General features: G+C 57.8%; 1 protein-coding gene across 1 annotated transcript; it reads right to left on the bottom strand.

The window, feature by feature from the left end:
- Positions 1 to 3,049: 3,049 nt before the first annotated feature.
- SLC4A1 (solute carrier family 4 member 1 (Diego blood group)) lies at positions 3,050 to 11,809 on the bottom strand. Its single transcript, XM_067717203.1, has 16 exons — positions 11,641 to 11,809; positions 11,397 to 11,532; positions 10,825 to 10,948; positions 10,585 to 10,669; positions 10,238 to 10,434; positions 9,526 to 9,736; positions 9,030 to 9,236; positions 8,706 to 8,854; positions 8,398 to 8,592; positions 7,256 to 7,429; positions 6,722 to 6,811; positions 6,056 to 6,222; positions 5,307 to 5,560; positions 4,095 to 4,264; positions 3,820 to 3,996; positions 3,050 to 3,130 (listed from the first exon to the last, which is right to left on the bottom strand). The coding sequence occupies exons 1-16, from the start codon at positions 11,792 to 11,794 to the stop codon at positions 3,050 to 3,052; spliced, it is 2,571 nt and encodes an 856-aa protein (XP_067573304.1). The 5' UTR covers positions 11,795 to 11,809.
- Between the last annotated feature and the right edge of the window lie 12,164 nt (positions 11,810 to 23,973).

Genomic DNA, 23,973 nt, shown 5'->3' on the forward strand with positions numbered 1-23,973 from the left:
CGTGTCCTGACCTCCATTTTACAGATGCAGAAAACTGAGCTCAGGAATGTGGTTCTTAGCTGGAATTTCAAATATCTCGGCCTCAGATGCCCAGGATCACGTGATTGCACCAAGCGGATCCAATCACTTCTTCATCATCATCGTTGTTTTTAGGGCCTGCCTAAGGGTCCATTATATTGATGTCGGGTAATTCGCTGTGATTTACTAACAGCTCTCCTATTGCTGAGTATTTGGACTCTTTCTAGCTTTTCGCTTTCATAGACAGTCCTGCAAAGAATAGTTTCAGGTACAGAGATTTCAACTCTGTTGAGTTATTCCCTTGCCGGGAGTCGGTTAGGCTTAGGTTACTCTGCGTTCACACAAAAGGGTGTTCCTCACGGCAGCTAATTCACGTTGAGGTAGTTTTCCTGAGAGGAAATGTGGACGTGGGGGGCAGGGCATCTGCGAGGAGAGGGGGCAGGAAATGTCGGGAGAGTAAGGTCTCGGGCCAGGCAGGAAGCTGGATCCCGACTGATTTTTTGCGGTCTTCACATTTCCTTAATGCCTTCCCTGCTGACTTAGGGTGTCCCTCTGTCAAGCCCTGGGGACTGGGACAACTCTGTGGGACATGAAGCTGCCGTGTGTGGGAGGTGAGTGGCTGAGACTACGATCCTGGGGCCACAGTAGCTCTCTGGCCCTTTGGCAGCCGCCCTGGCCAGCCTGGGAGGGGTCAGCTGGGGATAGGCAGCATGTAAATATAGATCCAGGGAAGGAAGCCAGGCGGCCCAACCCTGCACTGACCTCTCTTTGGAAGGTTGCGGTGGTGAGGGGTGATGTCCTGCCACCTTCCTCACCAGGGGTGGGTGACACCTGGCCCAGCAGTCCCCTAGAGTTGCTGGAAGTGGCTGGGGGTGGGAGTGGGGGGCAGGGCCTCCAAGGGCATCACAGTGGGGGCTGGTGGAAAGCTGGTCAAGAGATGCTGTTCCTGTGTGACCGATGGCAAATCGCATTTTCTCTCTGACAATTTCTGTTAGCGGTGCTGCCCAGCCTGATGTGTCCAGGCTAAGGGGCCAACTGGTCCTAAGGGATGTGGGGTTCACTGTGCAAGGGGCAGGGGGCGCCCCTCTCCCCACCTCCATGGGTCTTGCTTATTTTGGAGAGGAGGTCTGTCCGGGGCATAAACTTGTCTTCCCTTGCTCTCCCACCCCCTCACTGGGCGCTGGCCCTCTCCACCCTAGGCCTCTGGGCCACCAGCCCTGCCTCTCCCCCAGCTCTAGTGCCACACTCCTCCCCCAGCCTGGCCCTTCCTGCCCCCTAGGGCCACAGCCCTACACAAGCGCCACACCATACATTCCTTCTCCACCTGGTCCAGCCCAGACCCCTTGGACCCCCGACCCTGGGAAGGGAATTCCAGCATGGCACTCACTCCACAACAGATGCATTTATTAGTAAAACCTATTCCCAAACATCAAGGGGAAGGGTGCTAGCAGGGTGAGTGACTTTTTCCACTTGGCAGTGTTCAAGGAGCAGAGGGTAGGAAGGGGCAGGGGCATCCCAGTCAGAATAACTAACTTTATTGAACTCTTCTGATGGGGTATGAGGCCAGGCGCTGTGCTAAGCAATCACTTTATAGGCAACGTCTCCTTTAATCCTTATAACAAACCTACGAAGTAGGTACCATTATCGTCCCCATTTTACAGATGAGGAAACTGAGGCATAGAACAGTGAAGTGGTGGGAAGCAGCTGTGAGCCTTCAGGAGGTACCTGAGAGCCCTCTCTCAGCCTCCTTTTTTTCTGTCACACCCTGATTCTCAGTTTCAACCATCTCTCACCACTTCCAGTTCTTTCAACTCTTTTTATATTTTTCTTTTGTAAAAAAATAGATTTTGCCCATATTCTGCAGCTCCCACTGTCTCCTACCCCAATTGGTCAAATCTGGGTTCTCCCCAAGATCTGGTTCAAGTGGAGCTGAGGACAGTGTGTCTCTAATTGGGGCTCGCATGTGCGAGTGTGCCTGCGTGTAGCTGAAGTACAATGAAAGCTCTGAGGATACACAAGGTATAAATTACAAACCTCCCTCCCTCCCCCTCCCCCTTCCCATCTCCTCCCTATCTTCCCACCCTCCCCCACCCCCATCCAAATCAAGAACAGACTGTACACTGCCCCCCACTCCCAACCCCAAGGCAAGGGCTTGTCTCAGTCACCTGTGTCCACGGGGCCCACCCAGGGCCTTAGATAAATGTTTGTGGAATGAATGGATGAGTGAATGAATGAGAGCGTGGGGGAGGGAGCAGCACTTAGGAGTCCTGAGTCCCAGCCCTGATTTTGTCCTCACCTGCACCTTGCCCTCACCAGGACACCTTCCTCCGCCCCAGAGAAGAGGGTCCCCAGTGGGAGCAGAGAGGGGGAAGAGAGGGGCCAGCAAGGGCATCATGGAAAGGTGGGTGACTGAAGTAGACTCTGGCCTCAGAGGTCAAATCCCAGCTATATGGCTCAGGAGCTCTGTGACTTTGGGCAGGCTTGAAGAAGGATGACTACTGTGTAATAGTCCTTCCAGATTTTACGAAGCCCTTTTTTCACATTTATCTTTGGTCCTCAGAAACCATCCTGTAATGTGGGTGTGATTATCAATATACCCATTTTACAGATGAGAAAGCAGAGGCTGGAGAGATCCAGGGACTTGCCCAAGGTCACACAGAAAGCAGGAATTTGAATCCCCCCCACCCAACTCCCATCCTCTTTACTTCCCGTGTCTGTGTCATGAGGAGGTAGGGCTTGAATCTAAGTCTTCCAGGGTGGGACTCCCAGGTGGCAGTGTGGCCACAGGAGGGACTGCACAGCGAATCCCCCTACTGTGGGCCCCACTGGCCTTTTCTATCCAGAAAAGCCAGTCTACCCTTCATACAAGGTTTCCTAGACACCCTTTCCTTCCCCCACCCGTGGCCCCAGGGACTCGACTGCTGCCCCAGGAGGGACCTGGGAGTCCCTAGGGTGCCCATGAACTTCTGCTTTTCCTGGGAGAGTGGGGAAGTGGAATGATGGAGGGGGCTCTGGGGCCTGGGCGCTCCCCTCACACAGGCATGGCCACCTCATCATATTCATCCTGACCGTTCTCCTCATCGAAGTTCGGCTTGACATTGTCAGCATCCAGCTGGGGGGGGCAGGAAGGACATAGGGTGAGCGGCTGAGGGCCCAGGTGAGCCCTCCCCCCAGCGCGGAGGCACCTCTGGGGTCAGGAGAGCCTGTCTCTCTTTGAACCTTGGACAAGTCTTGTCCTGTCCCTGCATCTCCTAGGGTTGGTCTAGATGAGAGGTTTCCTCAGGGTGGGGAGCCTCCAGGAATCTGGTGCCCTGGTAGGGGAGGGCCTCCAGAGGGCAGGCAGGAGACCCCTTCACCGGGGCAGCGCCACAGTGACCTGTGTCACATCGTGGAAGAATTCTACTGGAAGAGCCACTCTCCGGGTGGTTTATGAGACCACAGGACTAGCCGCTCAGTGGTGGGGACCACCCAAGTGGAACACATCTCGTGAGCCTCTCAGTCCTCTCACCAGCCCTGTCATTATTCCTCTCTTTACGGGTGAGGAAACCTGAGGGACAGAGAAACGGGGCCGCTAGCTCCAGGTCACACACTGGGATGTGGCAGTGCCAGGATTTGGACGCAGGCCCCAACCTAGACCTTAATCACGATGCTCTTCTGCCTTCCTTAGTTCCCAGACACACTTCTCTCATTCGCTGAGCCCCACTGATGTCCCCTTGCTGCCCTCTGCTCTGGAGTTGTGCCCTCTGGCCATAGGAAATGGGGGGGAGGGGCGCGGGCTGGGTGGTGGGAGAAGCAACTCACACACTGGAGCTCCAGGTTCTGGAAGATGAGTGGCAGCAGGAAGTGGCGTAGGGGCACCGTGAGGATGAGGATGAACGGCAGGGCCAGCGAGATGGCTTTGATGCTTCTCACCACCCACAGCACTACCAGGCAGATGATCTGAGTGCCCGTGAACAAGTGCATTCGCCAGGTTCTCACCTGCGGGCGGAGGCTGGGGTCATGGCCTGCCCTGCCCAGGCACCCGGCCCCCCACCCACCCCCCGCCCCGGACCTGGGCAGCCGGGAGGGCCCCGTACCCGCTTGGCGTAGGGCACATCCGGGTGGTACTTGCGCGGCTTGAACAGAAGCAAGATGCGGTCAAAAAGCTGGATGCCACTGAGGGATGTGACCCCCATGTAGAGGAAAATGCCAAAGAGCACAGCCAAGGGGATGTGGGACAGGATGGGCCCCATGAGGATGGACAGGCCTGTGGGGAGATCCACACAGTCTTAGCCCCAGCTGCCCCAGAGGATCGGCACAAGCAGAGGCTGGGCAATGATGTCACAGCGACTATATGGAACCCTTTTTGTGGATCCTCTTTTTTTTTTCTGGCCGCGCCGGGAACCTTCTGGGATCTTATTTCCCCAACCAGGGATGGAGCCCGGGCCCACAGCAGTGCAAGCACCAAGTCTTAACCACTGGACCACCAGGGAATTCCCTGGATCCTCTTAATAGATATTACCCCCATTTTGCAGATGAGGAAGCAGACTCAGAGAGGTGAAGCAACGAACCTAAGGCCACACAGCTAGTAAGTGGCAGAGCAGGGAGTCAGACGCTTGCCTGCCTGACTTCAAAGCCTACTCCTTTAACCTAGGGAGTCACAGAGGGCAGAGAAGCCCACCTTTCCTCTTACCCCGGTCCAGAATGCCTCCATCACCCTCCACCTACCCAAATCTCAGCCCTCCTCCAGCTAGCATCAGCTTCGCCTCCTTTAGGAAACTTCCCTGGCCTCTGCATCCCGTGGCGCTGCCCACACCAAGCCCAACTGGACTCTCAGCTGCTCTGGAACTCAGATCAGTGACCCTCTGTCTTCACCTCACACCCCCACCTAGGAGCACTGCCCTTTGTATGAGTCACAGAGCAGCTGAGCTAGAGAGAGCTCAGGCATCTAGTGAACCCCCTAATGGTGCAGAGAGGGAAACTTGAGGTCCAGAGACAAGGTGGGATACCTAGTCAGCAGCGGGGCAGGGCTGGAGCCCACAGTTCACTGAACTGTTGGAGAAGCTCAGAGTACAGGGTCTTGTCTAGAGAAGCTTCCAGTAATGGAGTGCCCCCCCGTCCCCCTCAGATCCCATTAGTGCCTCGGGTATTTCCTCCAGAACTCCTTCATGTGAATAACTGACACTGGGGAGATGTGGGCAGTGGGTGTCTGGGGAGACCTGGCTGCAGGGTGGTCAGGGCTGGAGGGGCACTGGATCCTAAGGGGCAGGGGCTGAGGGTGCTGGAAAGTGTGGCCAATCCTCACTCACCCACGAGCACAGAGACCAGGAGCCCGCTGATGCGCTGTTCCTTGACTTCCTGAATCTGGGCTGCAGCCCCTGGGGTGCTGGCCTTGCCCATGACCGTAAGGGCATTGGCGTGGGTGACAGAACGCACAGTGGTGGCACTGAGCCAGGGCATCCCAAAGAGGGTGGCCACCCCGCCCATGCCCATGACCAGCAGCAGGTCCAGGTGGAAGCCAGAGCCCTTGGCCACCTTGCGCTCCGGCTTGCTGATGATCAACCTGGGGGTGTGGAAGGTCAGGAGTAAGCGGGGCTCTCCTTCACCCCAACCCCCTTCACCCTCTCTTTCCTCCCCTAGACTTGGGTCCCTCTGTACTTTAGTTTATCCTTCTTTGCCCGTCTCCCTTAGAGTTCCTTTCTCCCCTCCCTCCTGCACCATCTTGAGAAATCGAGACTCTAAGAGCAGAAGTGTTTTCATCATCACCTAGAACACCCACCGGCCGATCTACGCTGAAGCTAAAGAAACATACGCTTCAGGGAACCTCACGGGCACAGGCCCGTTCCAAGATCTAGCGCCTAATTTTATAGTTCTCGTTTTATATTCTTTTTATTAAAAAGGGCTCCCTAAATAGTACCACATCATGTCCCACAAAACCTGGACCTCCTGTCCGTCCATCCTTCCTACTAGCATTCAGTCGCTGGTGTCCTGCCTGCCTGGAGCCTGTCCCTTTCTCTGCCTCGGACCCTCCCAGGCCCAGTCCCACCCTGGCTCTTACGTGGTGATCTGGGACTCAAGGAAGATGAGGATGAAGACCAGCAGGGCAGGCAGGGCGGAGGCAAACATCATCCAGATGGGAAATGGCTTATATAAGCCCAGCGGGTGGATGAGCCAGCCTCGGGCCGAGGTGTTGGACACGGTGAGCCCTTTAGGTACACTGAGTTTCTGTGGGAGGGGGATGCTGGTGAGAACACCTGGGGGCAGGGGGATGGGGAAGAGTGGGGACAGGGAGAACCAGGGTCCTGGGCCCTTGGGAACTTACTTATATTGAGCATCTGCTTTGTACTCAGTCCCTGCACTAAAGCCCTTTACATACATTTTCTCATTCCCTACTTTATAGATGAGGAAACAGGATCAGGGAAGTTATGTAGCTGGCTCTGCACTGCACAGCTATTTGGTAGCAAAACTGAGATTCATACTCAGATCAACCTGGCTTCAAAGCGGATTCTTTCCTACTGCTCTGGATTAAGGAGTAAAAGGGGGCAAACTGACCCAGGCCCTTTTTTCAGCCAGAGGTGTCCTGAAGGGCTGTGGGAAGAACATGGGGCTGCTTGGAGAGACAGGACTGGGGAAGGGGTAGTTCTAGCTGGCTTCAGGTTTGGGAAGGCAGTTTGGGGGAGGGTGCATGCTGGGGGAATGAAATAAGGGTGGGGGAGAGGGTCACCTGGGTGTAGGTGTCCTGGATGAAGGCATCCACCATGACCATGATCAGGATAGAGATGGGAACCCCAAAGTCCCCAATGACTCGACGCAGCTGAGAGCAGGTGAAGGGACCAATGGTCAGTGCCCAGTTGCTTCCCACCTCTCACCTGCCACTTGCCCCCACTCCTGCCCCGTCTTCACCAGGGGGTCCCACTCTCCCCAGGGGGAACATCTAATGCCCTGTCCTGCTTCTCAACATACCTGCCTCCTTTCTTGTTCACCTGGCCCAGCCCCACCCCCGGCCCCACAGCTTCTCCACTCCCTTCCAAGAACTGTCCTTGGTTCCCCACTGGGTTCTCAGCCTGGACGTGCCGAGAAAGTGAGATGCGCTTGTCTCAAGAGTAAAATCCTGCATGATGAGGGGGGAGGGAGGCTTGGAATTGGAAATGGGAATCTAGGGTAAGAAGGGGAACGAATGGCACTGGGAAAGCTGAGGGGAGTGCTGTAGACTGGGACAGGGCAGTGTAGGCAAGGACAGGTGGGGGGATGTGCTGACCTTGCCAGGGAAGTAGGAGCTGTTCTTGAACTTGCGCAGCGTCATGGCGAACAAGAAGGTGCCAGCCATGAGCACAAGAGAGAGGAGGGCTGTGTTGGGCAGGGGCGCCTGAGGTTTGGGTATTCTTGTCACATTGTGGTCATAGTTCTCCAGCAGTGGGTGGTCCTGGAAGATCTGCAGCAGAAAAGCAAGGCATCCTCTTTCCTCCCATCCATCCACCCTCCAGCCATCGTGATACAAGCATCATGTATCATCTCTCTATCCATCGTCCACCCATCCATCATCCAACTCTCTATTCAGCGTCTGTCTCTCTATCCATCATCCGTTCATCCATCCATCTGTCTATGCATCATCCCTCTACCTCTCTTCTTCCTCAACTGACATAGTAACAGAGAGGCAATGGGATTCCACAGCTTGGTTTTCGGGACTGAGGACCAGGCTAGGCTTGGGCGGGGCAGGCCATGGAGGAAATGAAAGTGTGTGTGTGTGTGTGTGTGTGCGCGCGCGCGCGCGCGCGAGCATCCAGGGCCTGGGAGCCATGAGAAGGCTGGAGGGCAGGAAACAAGTGCCAAGGAGGTTCCTAAAAAGACTTAGGCTCCAGACACTTGGAAAGCAGAGAAAGACCCACCGACCAACAGGATCGGGTAGAGGGACAGGACCCACCCTTCCTCCATGTAAAACGCAGGCACAGAGGCAGGCATGGTTTAAGGTGACAGAGCTGAGGAGGCGGGGCCTGCCCTCTGCAGGCCCTGCAGTCCCTAAGGGCAACTGCAGGAGAGGGAGGGGGGACTTCAGAGTCTCCAGGACCCCTGCTACCCCGCCATGCCCGCAGTGTCCCACATTCAGTCTCCCACGTGCCCACTGGTTCTGCATGTGGTTATACACATGGGCCTGCGCAGGCAGAGGGGAGCTCTCATGTACCGTCACTCCGCACGGCCGTGGTGAGAATACCGGCCCACAGGCAGCAGGCATCCACATGTATGTGGTCACAGTCACATACCGTGAAAACACGGCCACATAAATGCCGTACAGACACATGCGCAATGACAGTCACACAGCTTGTGCACGGTCACACACACACACAGACGCACGTGCACACACATGCACGCACCCGTGCCTTTTAACACTCCCATGGCCCTCACCGTGACCAGCTTGGAGAAGGTCTCATAGATGAAGATGAGGGAGATGAGGAAGGAGAAGATCTCCTGGGTGTAGCGGGAGATGAAGCGGACCAGGAAGCTGCCCTCGAAGGCCACCACCAGCACCACCAGCAGGACGAGCCAGAAGCCAATCCACACGCGGCCCACGATGTACTCCAGGCCGTTACTCTTGCAGAACTGTAGGGCGTCAGAGGGAGCTGGGGTCAGATAAATGGGCCCAGGCCCCGTGCATGAAGCAGCTTGGGCCAGGGGCCAGTTACAGGGTGACAGTGGGGCCAGAACAGAGCTACCGAGAAGAAGGCTTCCTCAAACACGAGCAGGGGTCCTGAGAAGCCCACCACGAGCAGGGGCTGAGCCCCCAGCAGGGAGAAGAGGATGCCCTGCGCCGCGGTGGAGATAAGCAGTTCCGACACACCCATCAGGTTATGGGTCTTTTCTCCTGTGGATGGAAGTGACAGTGCAGTCAAGGTCAAGGTCATTTCCAGAGGCCGATAGAGCATCTCATGGACAAGATGATGTGGGGGTCCAGGGTGTCAGATCGGGGCAAAGTCAGGGCTGATACTGAGGCCAGAGGGTCGGAAGTGAGGGTTAGTGGGACACACAGAGGCACTGACCCAGGAGGCCACCGAAGGTGATGGCGGGTGACAGGGCGGCAAAGTAGATGAAGATGATGGCAGACAGGACCTGGGGGTTCAATGCGTCTGTGATGTCACTCAAGTAGCGGGGGTAGCGGCGCCGGATGTCACGCACCAGTCCCCCGAAGAGCCTGCCTGTCCGCTGCAGAGGGTCATCCTGGGTGTCCTCTAGACCCCCGTTCAAATCTGTAGTGAAGGGCAGGACCACGGTCACGGGGGGTGGAAGGGGGAAGTGTGGGGAAAAGGGAATCGAGAAGGGGATTGTCTGATGGGAATGGGGGGGGGTCCAGGAGGCTGGGAGGCATGAGGACAGGGAGAGGGGACATGGGAGGTTTAATGGGAAGAGGGGTGGTAGGGGCTCACAGGGCTGTGTTGGGCTGTCTGGAGGCCTGGGGGCTCAGCAAGCCCAGGGCTGGGCAGGGCAGGTGCCTAGGGCTGGGCAGGGCAGGTGCCTAGGGCTGGGCAGGGCAGGTACCTAGGCCCTTGAGGAAGCTGGGCTCTGGCTTGGCTGAGCTGGGCAGGTAGCGTCTTTTCAGCAGCTCCTTCTGCACGGGCACCAGACTGAGCAGGGCATCCTCAGAGGGCGCGTCCGTGGGCGGCAGCACCAGACTGCAGTCTAGGAAGCCCTCTAGGGAATGCACCAGCATCTCCTTGTTCTGGGCCAAGTATGCATCAGTGCGGAACACCTGGGAGCAGGAAGGAAGGTCAGAGCCACAAGGACCTGCTCAACAAAAGGATCCAAGAGGCCAGAGCCAGGGCCTAGGGGCCCCTCTCCCCCAGCCCCTGCTTGCTGGGAACTGCTTTTCCTTCCCCGCTGGCCTTCCACCTTCTGCTCTCAAAGGGCTTTGGGGAGGCAGACAGGGCCCTGAGTCGGGAAAGCAGAAAGAACTAAAGCGAACCAGGTGGCTTATAGCAGACCAGATGGAACGAGAGCAGATCAGGCTGGACCAGGCCAGACCTAACCAGACAGAACCGGGGCAGAGTGGGCCAGACTAGACCAGGCCTGATCAGGCAGGGTTAGGCCAGACTACACGGGCCTGGACTCCCCCTGGCCAGACAGGACGGAAGCAGCTAGATCAGACTGAATGGGCCAAACTAGTGAAGTTAAAGTCACCGGGGCCGGGGACGAGGCCTCAGCTGCCACCTAGCCCCCTGGGCTCCCCCAGCCCTCGCCGGCCCCTCCTCACCCTCTCTGACATGAGGGTGGCAGCAGCCCGGCCCAGCTGGGTGTAGTCGATGTTGGGGGCCTCAGGTCCCAGCAACACGATGAGGAAGCGCACAGGGACTGCCGGCCCCTCTGGCTCCTGTGGCTTCTGCTCCGTCTCCATGGGCTCCTTTAGTCGCACAAAGCCCAGCACTGGCCGCTCCAGGAACCTGGCACAGCCTATTGGGGACAGACGAAGTGAGGTGGTCGGGCCAGGCCAAGGGGGGCACGCTGCTGGGGTCCAGGCTTAGGGAGAGGCAGGCTGGGCCAGGGCAGGAGGCAGGAGCAGGGGACAGGAAGGGGTGAGGGACGGACGCTCTGCCCACTTACCCACCAGCACCAGGGTGGCCTCCCGGTCCTGGGGACTCCTTCCCAGCATTCCAGATGACGAGTGCCCTTCCGCGCTCCCCTCTCCCTGTTGGAAGGAGGGGGGTGAGGGGTGTCCTCCGGCCACTCTGGACCCTGGGCACTGGAGCAGCCCACCCCGTCTGCCCTACCCACTCTCATTTCGAACCATGTTCAGGTTGGGAGCTTTCTGGCTCTCCTCACACACCCCTGGTACAGCCTCACCTGTTCACAGAAGAGCTCTGTCTCCAGCGAGGGATGCTGTGGGAGCAGAGGCTGTGAAGGGTCCCCAGAACGTGTCAGGACTGCAGGATTCACACTCCCCAGGGCCTCCACGTCTCTGGCGTGGCTGCAGGACGACACACAGGGGACATGGGCTGAGTAGGCAGCTCCGCCTGGGCTGTCAGCAGAGTGGAGACCCGTGGTGGGAGGGACGTGGGACTTGCCAGTGACCAGACTAGAGAGGCCCAGGGCGGAAGGAGAATCAGCCTCCTCTGAAGGACACTGTGGATGGAAGCGGGTGGCCTCTGTCTGGAACGACTAGGTGGAGGCAGAAGAATGGATGGAGAGAGGGACCTTGAGAGCCCGCCCTCCTGGGGACCAGCGGCCCCCAACCCTGAGCGTGGAGACGTGGTTACCGCTCGAGAGGTGCCGGAAGCAGGAGACATTGTGGAAGAAAAGTGGGACCCAGCCTGGTCGGGAGGGGCCATCTGGACCCCCAGGGAGAGCTTGGGGCAGGCGGGCCGGGGAAATGGGCCCTGTGGGTGTGGAATCCAGGGCCTGGCAGGCAGGGGCACCTGTGTTTGAGCAGCAGGACCCGGAGCAGATTTTCTCGGTCCTGAGGCTGGATCTGCCCCTCGAAGATAAACCTGTCGAGCAGCTGGCTGGCCACCCCGGCCAGGGATTTCTCTGGCAGGTCCAGGAGGACAGTACCTGCAGGCAGGGGAGGGGTGAACGGGCTGGCCGGCCCTGGCCCTCCTCCTCCCTAGCAACTTCACATGCAGGGGCCACACGCAGAGGGGCACAGAGGGGCTCACTCACCCTTGGCAAAGGCTTTCTGCAGCTCCAAGAGGCTCCAGAAGGTGAGGTAAGACAGGTGTGGGCGGCCCCATATCCCGTCCTTCCCCAGGTTCTCCTCTAGCCGCACCCAGCGCGCTGTCTCCATCCACTGTAGCTCCTGGTTCTTTTCATCCATCACCAGTTCCCGCAGCTCCACGACGACCTGCAGCCCCACAGGCCTGCATTAGTCCCTCGGGCCCCGGGCAGGGCTATGGGGAGGCTGGAAGCCCAGGGCACGGTGGGCACTCAGCAGGCTCTGAGAGATGTCCATCAGAGGCCCAGGGGTCCTGGAGCGCTGAGGGCAGAGCCTGAGCTCAAAAGGCACCGTCAGGAGCTCCATCCTCAGGGTGTAGAGTGAGGTGTGACCTGTGAGGAGATGACTGGGGGTCCCCCACCTCTGGCTCTGTTCCCCAGCCTCCTGACCAGGCCCCTCACCCCATTTCAGAGGCATTTGAACAAACTCTGGGGCAAAAGGGCTGCTAGAGGGAGCAGGAGAGGAAAGAAGAGGGAAGCCTTTGGGGTCACTGGGTCAGCCTCCTGCCTCCAAGATTGTCGTGTGGGCTCAGCATGCCCTAGGGGTTCCTTGGGGCCAGATGGCCAGTCCCAGGGGCCTAGCTGAGGGCAGACCCGATTTTCTAACCAGCTAGACCGTCTGGAGTCCAGCAAGGACGTGGGGGGCCTTGGGGGACTGGGCTGAGGAGAGCACGTATTTAATTCTGTACTTCCCCGGGGAGTAACTGACAGCCCAGCCAGGGCCAGCGGACCTGGTGGCTCCGACCTCCAGCTGTCCATTTATCTCTGTCCAGGGAGCTCCCCCATCAGTGGAAGGGGGCCCCGGGTCTCCCCCCTCACTGGCAGATGTCCTTTACCTATTTCCCAGGAGGCCCATTCCTTCTCTCCCTGTTTGTGGGGTCCCTCCCATCCTGAAACTGTAGCTATCCCTCTGCTCCTCTCCTCCCCTGGTAGAATGATGGATCCCAAGGGCAGCACAGGAAAGAGAATCGGGGGAGGCTGGGGTGCTCACCTCGAGGACGTCTGGGGGGCGGTGCGACGCGGTGTGGTAGTCTGTGGCTGTCGGTTCGGTGAGCTGAGCTGAAAATCAAGAAGCCGGTTAGCGCTGGCCGCAGACAATTCCCGCAAGACTTTCCTGCACCACCAGCATGAGCCTTGGACACCACAGGGTTGATGCCGCTCTCCCTCCCCTTGCCCCTGGCTGGGACCCTGCCCCTGCTGCTCAGTGGGCTGTGGCCCCCCACGCGTGTTCTTGGCCGCCCAGCCTGGCACTGTCACTCCCCATCTGAGCGCTGTGGAGGACCCCTGGGGCTCATCCTCAGTGGTGACGAGGAGGGTCATCTCCAAGGGGACTGGGGAGTCCTGAGTGGCAATTCTCTTCCCTCTCCTGCTACCTTCTGGGGCCAGATTCCCTTCTTTCTTCCCACCTGCCTCAACGATCCCACCAGCCAGTAGCTTCTCGCTGCCTCCAAGTGGAGCTTGGGTGCCCCGTGGGGTCTGCCCTTATATTATTGGCCCCTACACCCCCAGCCCTCATTTCCCAGAGGGGCCTCTTATCTCCAATACCAATTGCTAGCACTTAAGTCCTGTTGACAGTAAACAGGTCCCTTCCCGGGGCTCCCCAAGCGAGACCTTGGGCAGAGGCCCAGGAAGGTTTCCTGACGTTTCTCCGCCCTGAGGGTCTCTACGGCCCCCCCATTTCTCAGAACTCCTGGACCCCCAAACAGAACAATGTTCCCAGAACAGGCCCAGTGCCTGGCCTGGAAGCCGGCATTGGATAGGCACGGGTGGCATGCGGGCTCATGCCCTCGTCCCCGACAGGCCTGGCTGCCCTCTTACAAAATCTAAGGGGCACAGTGATGGGTGACTGGTCCTGCCTCCAGCACCTACCCCCAGTCACCTCCTGTGATCATTTCAAACAAAACTCTGTTTATCCTTCAATCAGCCAGGATTGTGGGAGAACTGGCCCTGGGGCTGGGCCGGTGGGGAGCGGGGAGAAGGGGAGGACAAGTTCCCCACCTCTGTCTAATGGGACTCAGCAGCTCATCCCAGCAGGAGAGAGGGAGATGGGGCTCACCTTCTGCTTCCTCCACCTGGAGCGTGGGGAATTCAGGGTCTTCATATTCCTTCTGCTCTAGAAACTCTTCCAGCTTATCTTCATTCTCCTGTGAGAAGTTGCCATCAGGGCTGGGCTGTGGAAGGGGCTCCACAGACCTCCGTGAAGGTAGGAGTCCAGGGTTAGGAGCCCTGCAGATGCCACCCAAGACTCACCTGTGAATCCCCCATGGCGCTGTCCTGATTGTTCAATTGTCTGCCGTGATCTGCACCCCCAGCATAACCCACACTGCAGGTCCCTGCAGGGGAAAGGCACAGGCTGAGTGAGGCACAGGGCAGCCTGGGGTCTCCCATTCGTCCCCACAGGGGGCTGTATTTGAGTGAAGGGGGATCCCAGGTGTTGGGAGACAATGGGGTCAGAGGAAAGAAGTGTGAGTAGGCGGTTGGATTTGTAGGTCTGAGGGCAGGTGCGCAGGGGCCGGAGAGACAGGGCAGAGCAGGGAAGATGAAACTTAGCTGGCAACAACCTAAGGATGTTTGGGAGGATGGGGGGGGGGTGTTCTTCCAGTCCAACTCCTTCCTCCATCCACCAGTCCTCACCTGGCTTCCTTTTCTGCCCATCCCCAGGAATCACCAACTCCAGGAACATGAAGTGTCCCTCCTTCAGGGAGCTTAGCTGAGAGCCTCCACAGAATACCCTCTTCTCCCAGAAATGGCTGCCTCGTCCTGGGCACGGGGCTGCAGTATCCTTAGCAGTGACTCACAGGTCCTGGATGATATGGCCTTGCTTCTCTCCCCTACTCCATCTTGAGCCCCCTCTCTCTTGCTCTCTCACCACCTATTCCATTGGCCTCCTTACCAAGCCCTTTCCTGCCCCAGGGCCTTTGCACATGTAGTTGGCCACATCCTGGATGCCCCTACTCCCACACTTCAGCCCTTCCCACATCTCAGCTCATATGCTACCTCTTCAGATTCCCTTCCTGACCACCCTAACAGTCACTAACCCAATCTGTCATTTTCTGGTTTCTTAATTCATTTGTGGATCTATGGTCTGAGGATGCCTCTAGAAAGGAAGCCACATGAGTGCTAAGCTCCTGTGCGTCTCAATCCTCACTGGATCTCCCACTCCTAGCAGAGTGGTTGCCACGTAGTAGGCACTCAATAAATATGTGTTGAAAGAATGTAAGAATGGCTCCCCCTTGCAGGCTTGGGGCTCTGGGGCTGGGGAGCCAGGATGACTAGGACCCAGCCAGGAGGCAGTGGAGCCCTGAGCCTCCGTTTTCTCAGTTGTGTCTCTAGTGGAGAGGAAGGATGCCCACTGCAGGAATGTGAGGACCAGCCCAAGGAGAGCACAGGGGTGCCCTGGCGCGGCCCCAGGCTGCGTGTGCAGGGACATCCTTCTCCGCCTTACCCACGGCAGCAGAGCGCATTGTAGCAGCAGGGATTTGGGTCAGGTTGACAAACGTGCCCACTCTGTGCCTGGCATGGAGCCTGGGAAGCTGAGATGAACAAGACACTGTTCTACTCTCCAGAAGCTCGCAACCCTGACTGGGGAGACAAGCTGGGAACACGTGACAGGCTAAGGCGTTCAGGAGAAAACACGTACCCCAGACAAACACAAGCAGTGAGCAGACCATGCTGGGTGCTGAGGGTGCCTGTGGCAGGGGGAAGTAGGACTCGCAGTGGGGCTGCAGGCGGAGCGTCTCTGGTGGAGGGGACACTGGTGCTGGGTCCAGAAGCACCGGTGGGATGTGAAGGGCTGAGAGGTGGGGAGGGCTAGCCCGGGTGCCAGGAATGGTGGGCAAGATGCAGAGAGAGGACCACGCGAGACAGGGCTGGGTGCTGTGGGAGGGAACAGGGCAGGGAGTATATACGGAAAGAGCCATTCTGAGGAATGGTTGGCCCTGAGGTCCTTAGAGATAGAGAGAGGGGCGTGAGTGAGCCCCTGACCTACACTGAGAAACGCAGGAGCCCCTGCTTTGGGGGGTTGTAGGGCAAGTGATGGCCTTGGGGGGGCGGTTTCCAAAGCCTGAGGATGGGGTGTCCCTACTGCAGGGGACTTGCCCTTTGAGGAGTCTGGTCATGCGCAGTTTTTCTCTCCCTCTTCCGTCCCTCCGTGTCCCCTTCTCCTCAGGTTCCCCTGCCTTCCTCTTCTCCCATTTTTATTCTCTTTCTCCCTTCTCTGGTCTTGTTGCCTGAGGTGCTAAACATACGCCACGCCCCCCCCCACACCCTATGGGCTGGGACTGTGGTCTTAGTTTCCCATTTGGGAGGGGAGAGGGTCAGAGGGTCCCTTCGGAGCCCGAGAGCCCAGACATCCAGGCTGCCTCTCTGCCACTGACTGTCAGCTCCCCGCCTCTCTCTAGGGCTCAGTCACCCTGTCTGTACAATGGGACGCCTTCCTGCTGGGGTTCTGAGACTTCAGTGAGAGAGGAGAGGGGAGAACAGAGGTGTCTCGAGCTCTGCTGGGGCCTCAGAGGGTGCACCCATGACCCAGATTGTAGCCACCACCAGGCCCAGCCGCCCCCCAGCTGCAGGCCTTGCTCTGCTGACACTGATAAGAGCCTGGACCCTGATGAAGCGCACCAAACACCTGGCCAGCCCGCCAGCCAGGGCCAGGCAGATAAGGGGAAGCAGGGCATCTGAAGCCCCGGAAGTAGAGCACAGCTGGAAGAGGCTGGTGGGGGCGGCGTGGACCACAAGGCGGGGAGGGCTCCCTGGTGGCAGAGCACCAACTTTGTGTAATCGTCCCGACACCATACACGGCTGTGCCGTTTTATCTCTCCCCATATCACTTTGTGAGGCGGGTAAGGTCATTAGCCTCGCTCTACAGATGAGAAAGCTGAGGTTCAGAGAGGTTTACTGCTTCGGTGCCCTAGCAGGTAGGTAGCAGAGGCAAGATTAAACCCTGCCCTAGCTGACTCCAGCTACACCTCTAACCATTGCCCTGAGTTGTCTCCCAGAAGAGAAAATAGCTATTAGCTGGTTTAGTATCAGTGACTAAGAGCATGGACCCTGCAATCCAGCTGCCTGGCTTCAAATCCCAGCCCTGCCACTTACTGTGTGACCTTAGGCAAGTGACTCAACCTCTCTGTGCCTCAGTTTTCTCATCTGTAACATGGGGCTAATCATAATGACATCTACCTCATAGGCCTGTTGTAGCGTTAAGTAAGTTCACATGTATAAAGCACTCAGACTAATGTCTGGCACAAAAGAGCTTTCGTTTGCTGTCGTTCCCACTGCTACTGGGGATCAAGTACAGACTTGCTATCTTCATCCCCCTCTGATTTTCTTTCAATTCCCATGGAATTAACCTAAGTGTTTTGAGATCCTCAGGTGGTGGGGGACTCCTCCTTTCCCTCCAAACACCCCCTAGGATGGGGACAGTGCCAGGTCTCCCTGGTTAGATTCCCTGGAAGTGTTTCAAAATGAGAAGCCGTGTCAGCTGACAATTCTCCTCTTAGGAGGGAGACGGGGTGGCCTGGGGGTGCCCATACGCGGGGGAAAGAGGAGGCTGAGACCCAAGCCTGTTCGATTCAGGGGCTGGTAAGTAGGAACCTGACAAGAACCCACACCTGGAGGGGAATCAGATTTGCCCCTCCACACGCACTCACCCAGCCAGCTCACCCACGGCTGCTGCCGCGTGCCAGCCTTTTCTTCCTAATACCTGCCGCCCCACTCTTCCCAGCCGCAGGGGCCAATGGGCCTGTGCCCTTAGGGGCAACAACACACATTGTAACGTTCTCATCCCACCCACCAGCACCCCTCTCGCAGGTCCAGCATCCATGCCCACGGGCACAGATTCAGGTTGGGCACCTGCAGAAACCCTCAGGACAGGCACCTCAGGATCACCCCAGCCCCTCCCCGCCCTGCTCACCTGCTCACGAGCCTCCAGGTCCCTCGGCGAACTCCTGCAGCCGCCGGTGGCCTCTACGACCAGCTGAGCTCACACCCGCTCTAACCGCACTTGGTCCTCGCTCCCGCACCCCTGGGGCAGCTCCCAAACCCCTGACTCATGCCCCCGCCTCCTAATCTGCCCGCCCCATGGGCCCTGGGAGCCCCTTCCACCCCCTGCCCCGCTCCCGCTGGATGCCCAGTAAACAGAGTTATCTCTCACCCACATCTGGACAGCTGTGAGTCTGGCCCACCCCACCCAACCCCGGATGGCCAGCCTCCAAGGCCTCCCAAGGCCCTCCTGTCCCCTACGAGTCTCCTGGGTCTTCCTTCATGGACTAACATTCGATGGCTGGGTTCCTGGAGCTCCCAGGCTCCCAGTGGGTCTGTCCCAACATCTGGATGCCCCTGTCCTGCCTCTGTCCCTCCTCATTCTGGCCAGGCCCCTCTGCTCAGGTCCCAAGATGCACGGGCGCTTGCTTTCTCCTCCCTCCTGTCCTGGTGCCGTCCCTCGGGACTCGCTCACTCTTCCTCTGTAGCCTTGCCCTCGGGGACCGGTGTTCACGGAGGGGGGGCACCCAGGCAGCCACTGCCCTTTCTTGCCCCAGACTAGGGCACCCCCTCCATCCTCTCCTCAAGACCCCAACCAGCTCCGAAGAACTGGCGCCTGGGCGCTAAGACGCAGCCCTTCAGTCAACCTGAAACAATCTCAGGTCAACAGAAACAACGTCCCCACACGGAGCTCTGAGCTCAAAAAGCCCCAATGTCTGGGCACACTGACTCCTCTGTCGGCAGCCCGACCTAGGCCCCGGGGCCCGAGCAGCCGGCATTCTCAGCTCCCACCGCCACCCCCCAGCAGGGCAGTCTCTGCTCTTGGCGGGAACTAGGGCTGGTCACCGGTTCCTGGGCTCGGGCTGCGAAAGAGGCAGAGACTGAAAGAGGAGGTCAGATGGGCACGAGTGAACAGAGGTTTGAAAGCGGACAGAAAGGGGGTTTTGTGGACACTGCACGGAGGAAGGAAACCGTCCCAGCCCAGCTCCGACCCTGCTTGGCTGCGGGACGCACGGCAAGTGCTTGCCCTTCTCCGGGCTTCCGTGACCTCATCTGTAAAGGGAGATTGTCGGTCCTGCGGCCGCCAGCTTGGGGATTTCCTGCTTCAGACTCAAACAATAGAAACGCAGAGACAAGGACCGAGAGGTGGCATATCCAGTAATTCCACAACCGTTTCCTGGGGCTCACCACAAGCCCGCACGTGCCGAGCCCCGGCAGAGAGAGAAAGGTCATCCATCCATTCAGACCCGGAGCTGGAATCCTCCCGTTTGCAGAGGGTCTGTTCCAGGCTCTGCACTGGGAGCTTCACCTGGTGGTCACACTTAATCCTTATAGCCTCCCCATTTTACAGAGGAGGAAACTAACACGACAGAGAGGTAAAGTGGCTTCCCAGTAAAAAGAATAACCAATGAATGGGCACCGGCTCTGTGCCGTGCCGTGCCCAGCGCTTTCCGTGCACCATCTCTCTGAGCTCTGCAAGCCCCTCTGAGGAAGGCGCTGTTTACTATTCTTTCCCTCTTACAGGCGAGAAAGCTGAGGGTGGAGAGGTAGGCGACTCCCCGCAGCTGGTGTCCTGCCTGAGGCCAAGCCCTGGGCTCCCTCCTGCCACCCTTGGCCTTCATGCCAGTCAGGAGCAGAGTGGCCGTGGCGAGGGGGGATGGGGATGCCTCCTCTGCTCCGCCTTGGTGTTCAGTCTCCCAGCCGGTGGCATCTGTTCCAGGCCCTGATCCAGACTGGGCTGTTTTCTGCAGCTCGCGGCAGCGAATACCAGATGCAGGCCCTGCCTCCCCACCACAGCCCAGAGGTCCCAGGCACCTTGCCCTCTGCCTGTCCCAGTTGCCGAGAGGCGGCTGAGTGCAGGAGACTGCAACACAGCACCTCTCCCAGGGCCCAGAAGGGACTGGCAGCCAGCTAGGTGAGAGGCGGCGAGAAGGGGGGATGACAAATGGGAACGTCTGGCTTAGAAGGAGAATCCACCCAGCCGTTCGGCTGTCCTGCGGGGACCAGCCCACCAGTCACCCAAGCAGCAGCAGAGCGGACTGGCCTCTGGTCCTTCTACTCACACCACGTGTTCTTGGTTACTCTTGTCACCTTGACTGGGCGTGGCTGTTTCCCCAAATCCATCCGACGTCGCACTTGACTTGCTTATGATTCTCCAGGAGGAAGTCATGGCTCTTTTCACTCATTTGATTCCAATTTGGACTTGGGTCAGTTCAATTTATTTGAAGGCTCCAGTGCCTCGCACTGCGCTGGGCTCTGGGGAAATCAGACGAGAGAGGCCTGCCTCCCCCTAGCCATGCCCCTGGGCTGGATGGAGATGGTCAGAAAGCCTGGGCTTTGGGGGAATTGACCAGGGCCCCGGGATGCCCTGAGAGGGTAACCTGATTGGTCCTCCAGGGCCACCCACCCCCCACCCCCTCATCCTCTTCACTTAGAGCCCCTCTTGCCATCCAGACCCGGCCATTTCCTAGAGCACTAGGGAGGCGCCTACCTGGTCCCCTCTCCAAGGTCCACGGATGCCCCTGTCCAAGTTCATGCTTGTAGAAGTTTGGGTGCCAAGTTCAAATGTCGGCAGGAACAAGGTGAGCCGAGGGTGGAGCCCCGAGCTGGGCCTGCGGAAGCCCACCCTGAACTGGGATTTGGTGGCACCCCCATCTGATATTATTCCAGACCACACAGCCCAGATCATGGGTTGGGACGGGTTGTCCCCGAGGGAGACCCTGTGGGCAGGGTGTGAAGTTCTCCTGAAGGGAGGAGACATTCGTATTTTCGGTCAGGCTGGGACTCGGTCAGTCCTCGATGAGAAGTGAGGATTTGGCAGTAGACCTTGAAAGGGAAGAGGCTGCCTTCCTTCTCTTGGCCTGAGGGAGCTGAGGGGGGAGGGGTCATGGTGACTTGCCCCTTGCAATGGGCTTGACAGTGAAGTGTTAGGTGGGCCGGTGACCACTGAAGGTAGACCCATCTGGTAGTCTCACACCTACTCTTTGGTGCCCAGTGGGTGAGCCTGTGCTGCTCTCCCCTGACCCCTAGCAAAGCCTTGCTGGACAGTTCCCTTGTGGGAACGGAAGGGAGGGTCTGGGTCCAAGTTCAGGGCAAAGTGGTCCATAGTGTTCAGTGGCAGCTAAGGTGACTGGAGGTCCAGATAGCATGGGATGACCCATCGAAGGGAGCCAGGAGGCTGGCAGACGGGACAGGGTCTGGCCAGGTGATCTGGAGAGACCCATGGGTATTCCTTGTGAAGATGTGGCTTCCTGTGCCTTCCTGGATTGGGGAGTCAAACCACTGGGATTTTGCACTAAAAGCACGTGCGCCACAGCTGGGGCATTTAGGTTCAGTGTGAACTGCTGGGGCAGGTGGCTCTCCCCTTCGCTAGGTGATCTTGAGCTGGCCACATCCTCTCTCCGGTGTTGATTTTCCTCTCTGGGCCGATGTACGCACCAAATGGGATGACAGATGGAAAGGAGCTTGAGAATATAATCTGCTCTGGACGCAGGTAAGGGACTGAGTCGTGAATGGGGAAATAGACCATGGAGACTGAAGGTCACCTGTGTCTCAGGTGACCAGGGCCACACAGCATCCATCCTCAAGGAATTCGTGTCCGATGGAGATAGCAGGTGTCAGCACATAATAACCAGAGTGTGATGACAGCAAGGGGTGTGAACAAAGAATGGGGAGACTGAGGGATGAGTAATTTGGGAAGTGAAGATGTCTCCAGGGAGTCCTCTGAGCCAAGTCCTAGAAAAGTCCAGCAGGAGAAGTGGGAGCAAGGCCTCCCAGGTGGAGGCACCAGAGGTGTAAGGTACAGCACGGGCTGGGGACAGAGCAGAGCGGGGGTGAATGGAATTGGGGCAGTAATGCCTCTATGTCGTGAATGGACCAGTCATCCTTATGGCGGGGGGAAGGGGGAGGGGTGGGAGAGCAGGGAAGCAGGGGGAGGGACTGGAACTGGAAGGGCATTCAGGGATGAGCCCGTCCAGCCCTCCTCTCCTGGAATCCTGTACCCCTTGACTTGCATCCCCACACCTTTGGCTGGTCCCAGGGGGCATCCCGAGAGCAAGGAGGCTTCTGCCTGTCTGGGGGCAGCAAGGTCAGATCTTGCAAAGGTAAGTCACTCCGAGCTACAAACCGGGAGTCGGCAGGATCCCCTGAGAACTGGGTACTCACAGAAGAGGGGGAGGAGCGTTCCAGGGGTTTCTCCAGAAGGGGAGGAGGGAGGTCAAAAGGCAGCCTTGGAGAGCTGTGAGGTCAGCCTGGCTCTCCAGGGAGGGCAGGGAGGTGGGGTGTCCTGGTAGGTAGGATCTGCTCAAGGGGCCTCAAGGCAAGGCTGAGAGCTCTCCGAGAGGGTTGTTTTTTTTTTAATTAATTAATTAATTTATTTATTTATTTTTGGCTTCGTTGCTGTGCGCTGTGCTCAGGCTTTCTCTAGTTGCGGGGAGCAGGGGCCACTTTTCATTGTGGTGCACGGGCTTCTCATTGCAGTGGCTTCTCTTGTTGCAGAGCACAGGCTCTAGGCGTGTGGGCCTCAGTAGTTGTGGCAGGTGGGCTCAGCAGTTGTGCCTTGTGGGCTCTAGAGCGCAGGCTCAGTAGTTGTGGCGCACAGGCTTTGTTGCTCCGTGGCACGTGGGACCTTCCCGGACCAGGGCTCGAACCCGTGTCCCCTGCATTGGCAGGCAGATTCCCAACCACTGTGCCACCAGGGAAGCCCTTTTTTTTTTTAATATTTATTTGTTTGGCTGCGCAGGGTCTTAGTTGCTGCTCTTGGGATCTTTAGTTGCGGCTCTAGTTACCTGATCAGGGATAGAACCTGGGCCCCCTGCATTGGGAGCATGGAGTCTTAACCACTGGACCACCAGGGAAGTCCCTCTCTCGGAGTTTTGACACTTGCTCTTCTCTGAAGGTTCTGTATTCTCTGGGCTTCTGGGGTTTTTTTTTTTTTGTCTTTTTTTTTTGGCTGCGCTGTCCTGCCTGCAGGATCTCAGTTCCCTGACCAGGGATTGAACCCGGGCCATGGCAGTGAAAGCCCGGAACCCTAACCACTAAGCCACCAGGGAACTCCCTGGGCTTCTGGGTTTTTAGACATGCTGTTCCCTTGTCCTGAGACACCCTCCCTTTCTATATCTGCTGAACTGAAGCTTCAGGGTTCAGCTCTTGCATCGCCAACTCCGTGAAGCCTCCCTCCCCTCATGCTCCCCCACCCCTGGAGGACTGAAACGGCTCAGCCCACGCCCACCTGTGTCATCACCCGTCCGTGCTCCACTGGGATGGTCCATGGCCCTTTCTCCTCCACAGACCATGAACCTCAAGGACAGGGACCATTGTTCAGTCCCTTAAACCTGGCCCAGAGCTCTGTCCATAGCTGATAGTTCATACGTGTTTGTTGACTGTGAATGCCGTCAGTGCAAAAATCCGTTCCCCAGCCCGCTGCTGAAAGCATGCATGAGGCACTTACTATTGGAGAAAGGCAATACGGGTGACACAGGTTAACAGTCTGGTTTAATTCTGACCTTTCCCCCTAAACACAAATAAGCAAAGGAACAAACTCTGGGCCTCCTCCAGTCTTCACCCATTGGTTCCTCATGCCCCCAGTCGAATTACTGCCTTGATTCTTCTCTTCCCCTAGCTCCACATCCAGCCACGGCTCATTCTATTGTCTCCACCTCCACTTTTCCACCCTCTTCTCTCCCTCTCTACTGTTTCTCCCCAGGCCCACCGTCCTGCTCCTCCGTCACCCCAGGAGCCTCCCACCTGGCCTCCTGACTTCACAATACAGGGGCCACCCAGCGCTCAGACTCACCTTTGAGAAACAGAAAACAGAAGACATTACTCCCCTGTGTAAAATCCTTCATGACTTCCCCACACCCATTCCCTACTCTGGGCTACTCCTGCCCTCTGCTCACCCCACTTTTTCTGCTCTGCCAAGGCCCCAGCGCCATTCCTGCCTGTGTCTCCCCACCACGCCCGGGTGCTCCTCCCTAATCTCCCCCTGGCTGGCTCTTTCTCACCGTTCAGGTTTCAGATCAAATGTTACCCCTGCATCTTTGATCACCCATTTACAGATAACCCCATCGACTCTACCATCACGTCAAGGAAAATCAGGGTGGGCTGTGTATGAGAGAAACCCCGAATCGTATTGGCTTAAGCAAGACAGAAGTTTATTTCTCTTTGATGTGAGAGTCTGGAGGTAGGAGGTCTCAGGCTGGTCCTCCATGGTGTCAGGGACCCCACCCACATACTTTTTTTAAAAAATTAATTAATTTATTTATTTTTGGCTGAGTTGGGTCTCTGTTGCTGCGCACGGGCTTT

This window comes from Pseudorca crassidens, chromosome 19, assembly GCF_039906515.1.
Source record: "Pseudorca crassidens isolate mPseCra1 chromosome 19, mPseCra1.hap1, whole genome shotgun sequence".
Taxonomy (NCBI): domain Eukaryota; kingdom Metazoa; phylum Chordata; class Mammalia; order Artiodactyla; family Delphinidae; genus Pseudorca; species Pseudorca crassidens.

Excerpts from the sequence above, each read along its gene's own strand:
- SLC4A1 (XM_067717203.1), bottom strand. The coding sequence starts at position 11,794 with ATGGATGAAAAGAACCAGGAGCTACAGTGGATGGAGACAGCGCGCTGG. Across the intron at positions 10,949-11,396 it reads GTCCTGCTGCTCAAACACAG|CCACGCCAGAGACGTGGAGG; the intron begins GTGCCCCTGCCT and ends GTCGTCCTGCAG. Across the intron at positions 9,237-9,525 it reads CAGCTTCCTCAAGGGCCTAG|ATTTGAACGGGGGTCTAGAG; the intron begins GTACCTGCCCTG and ends CCTTCACTACAG.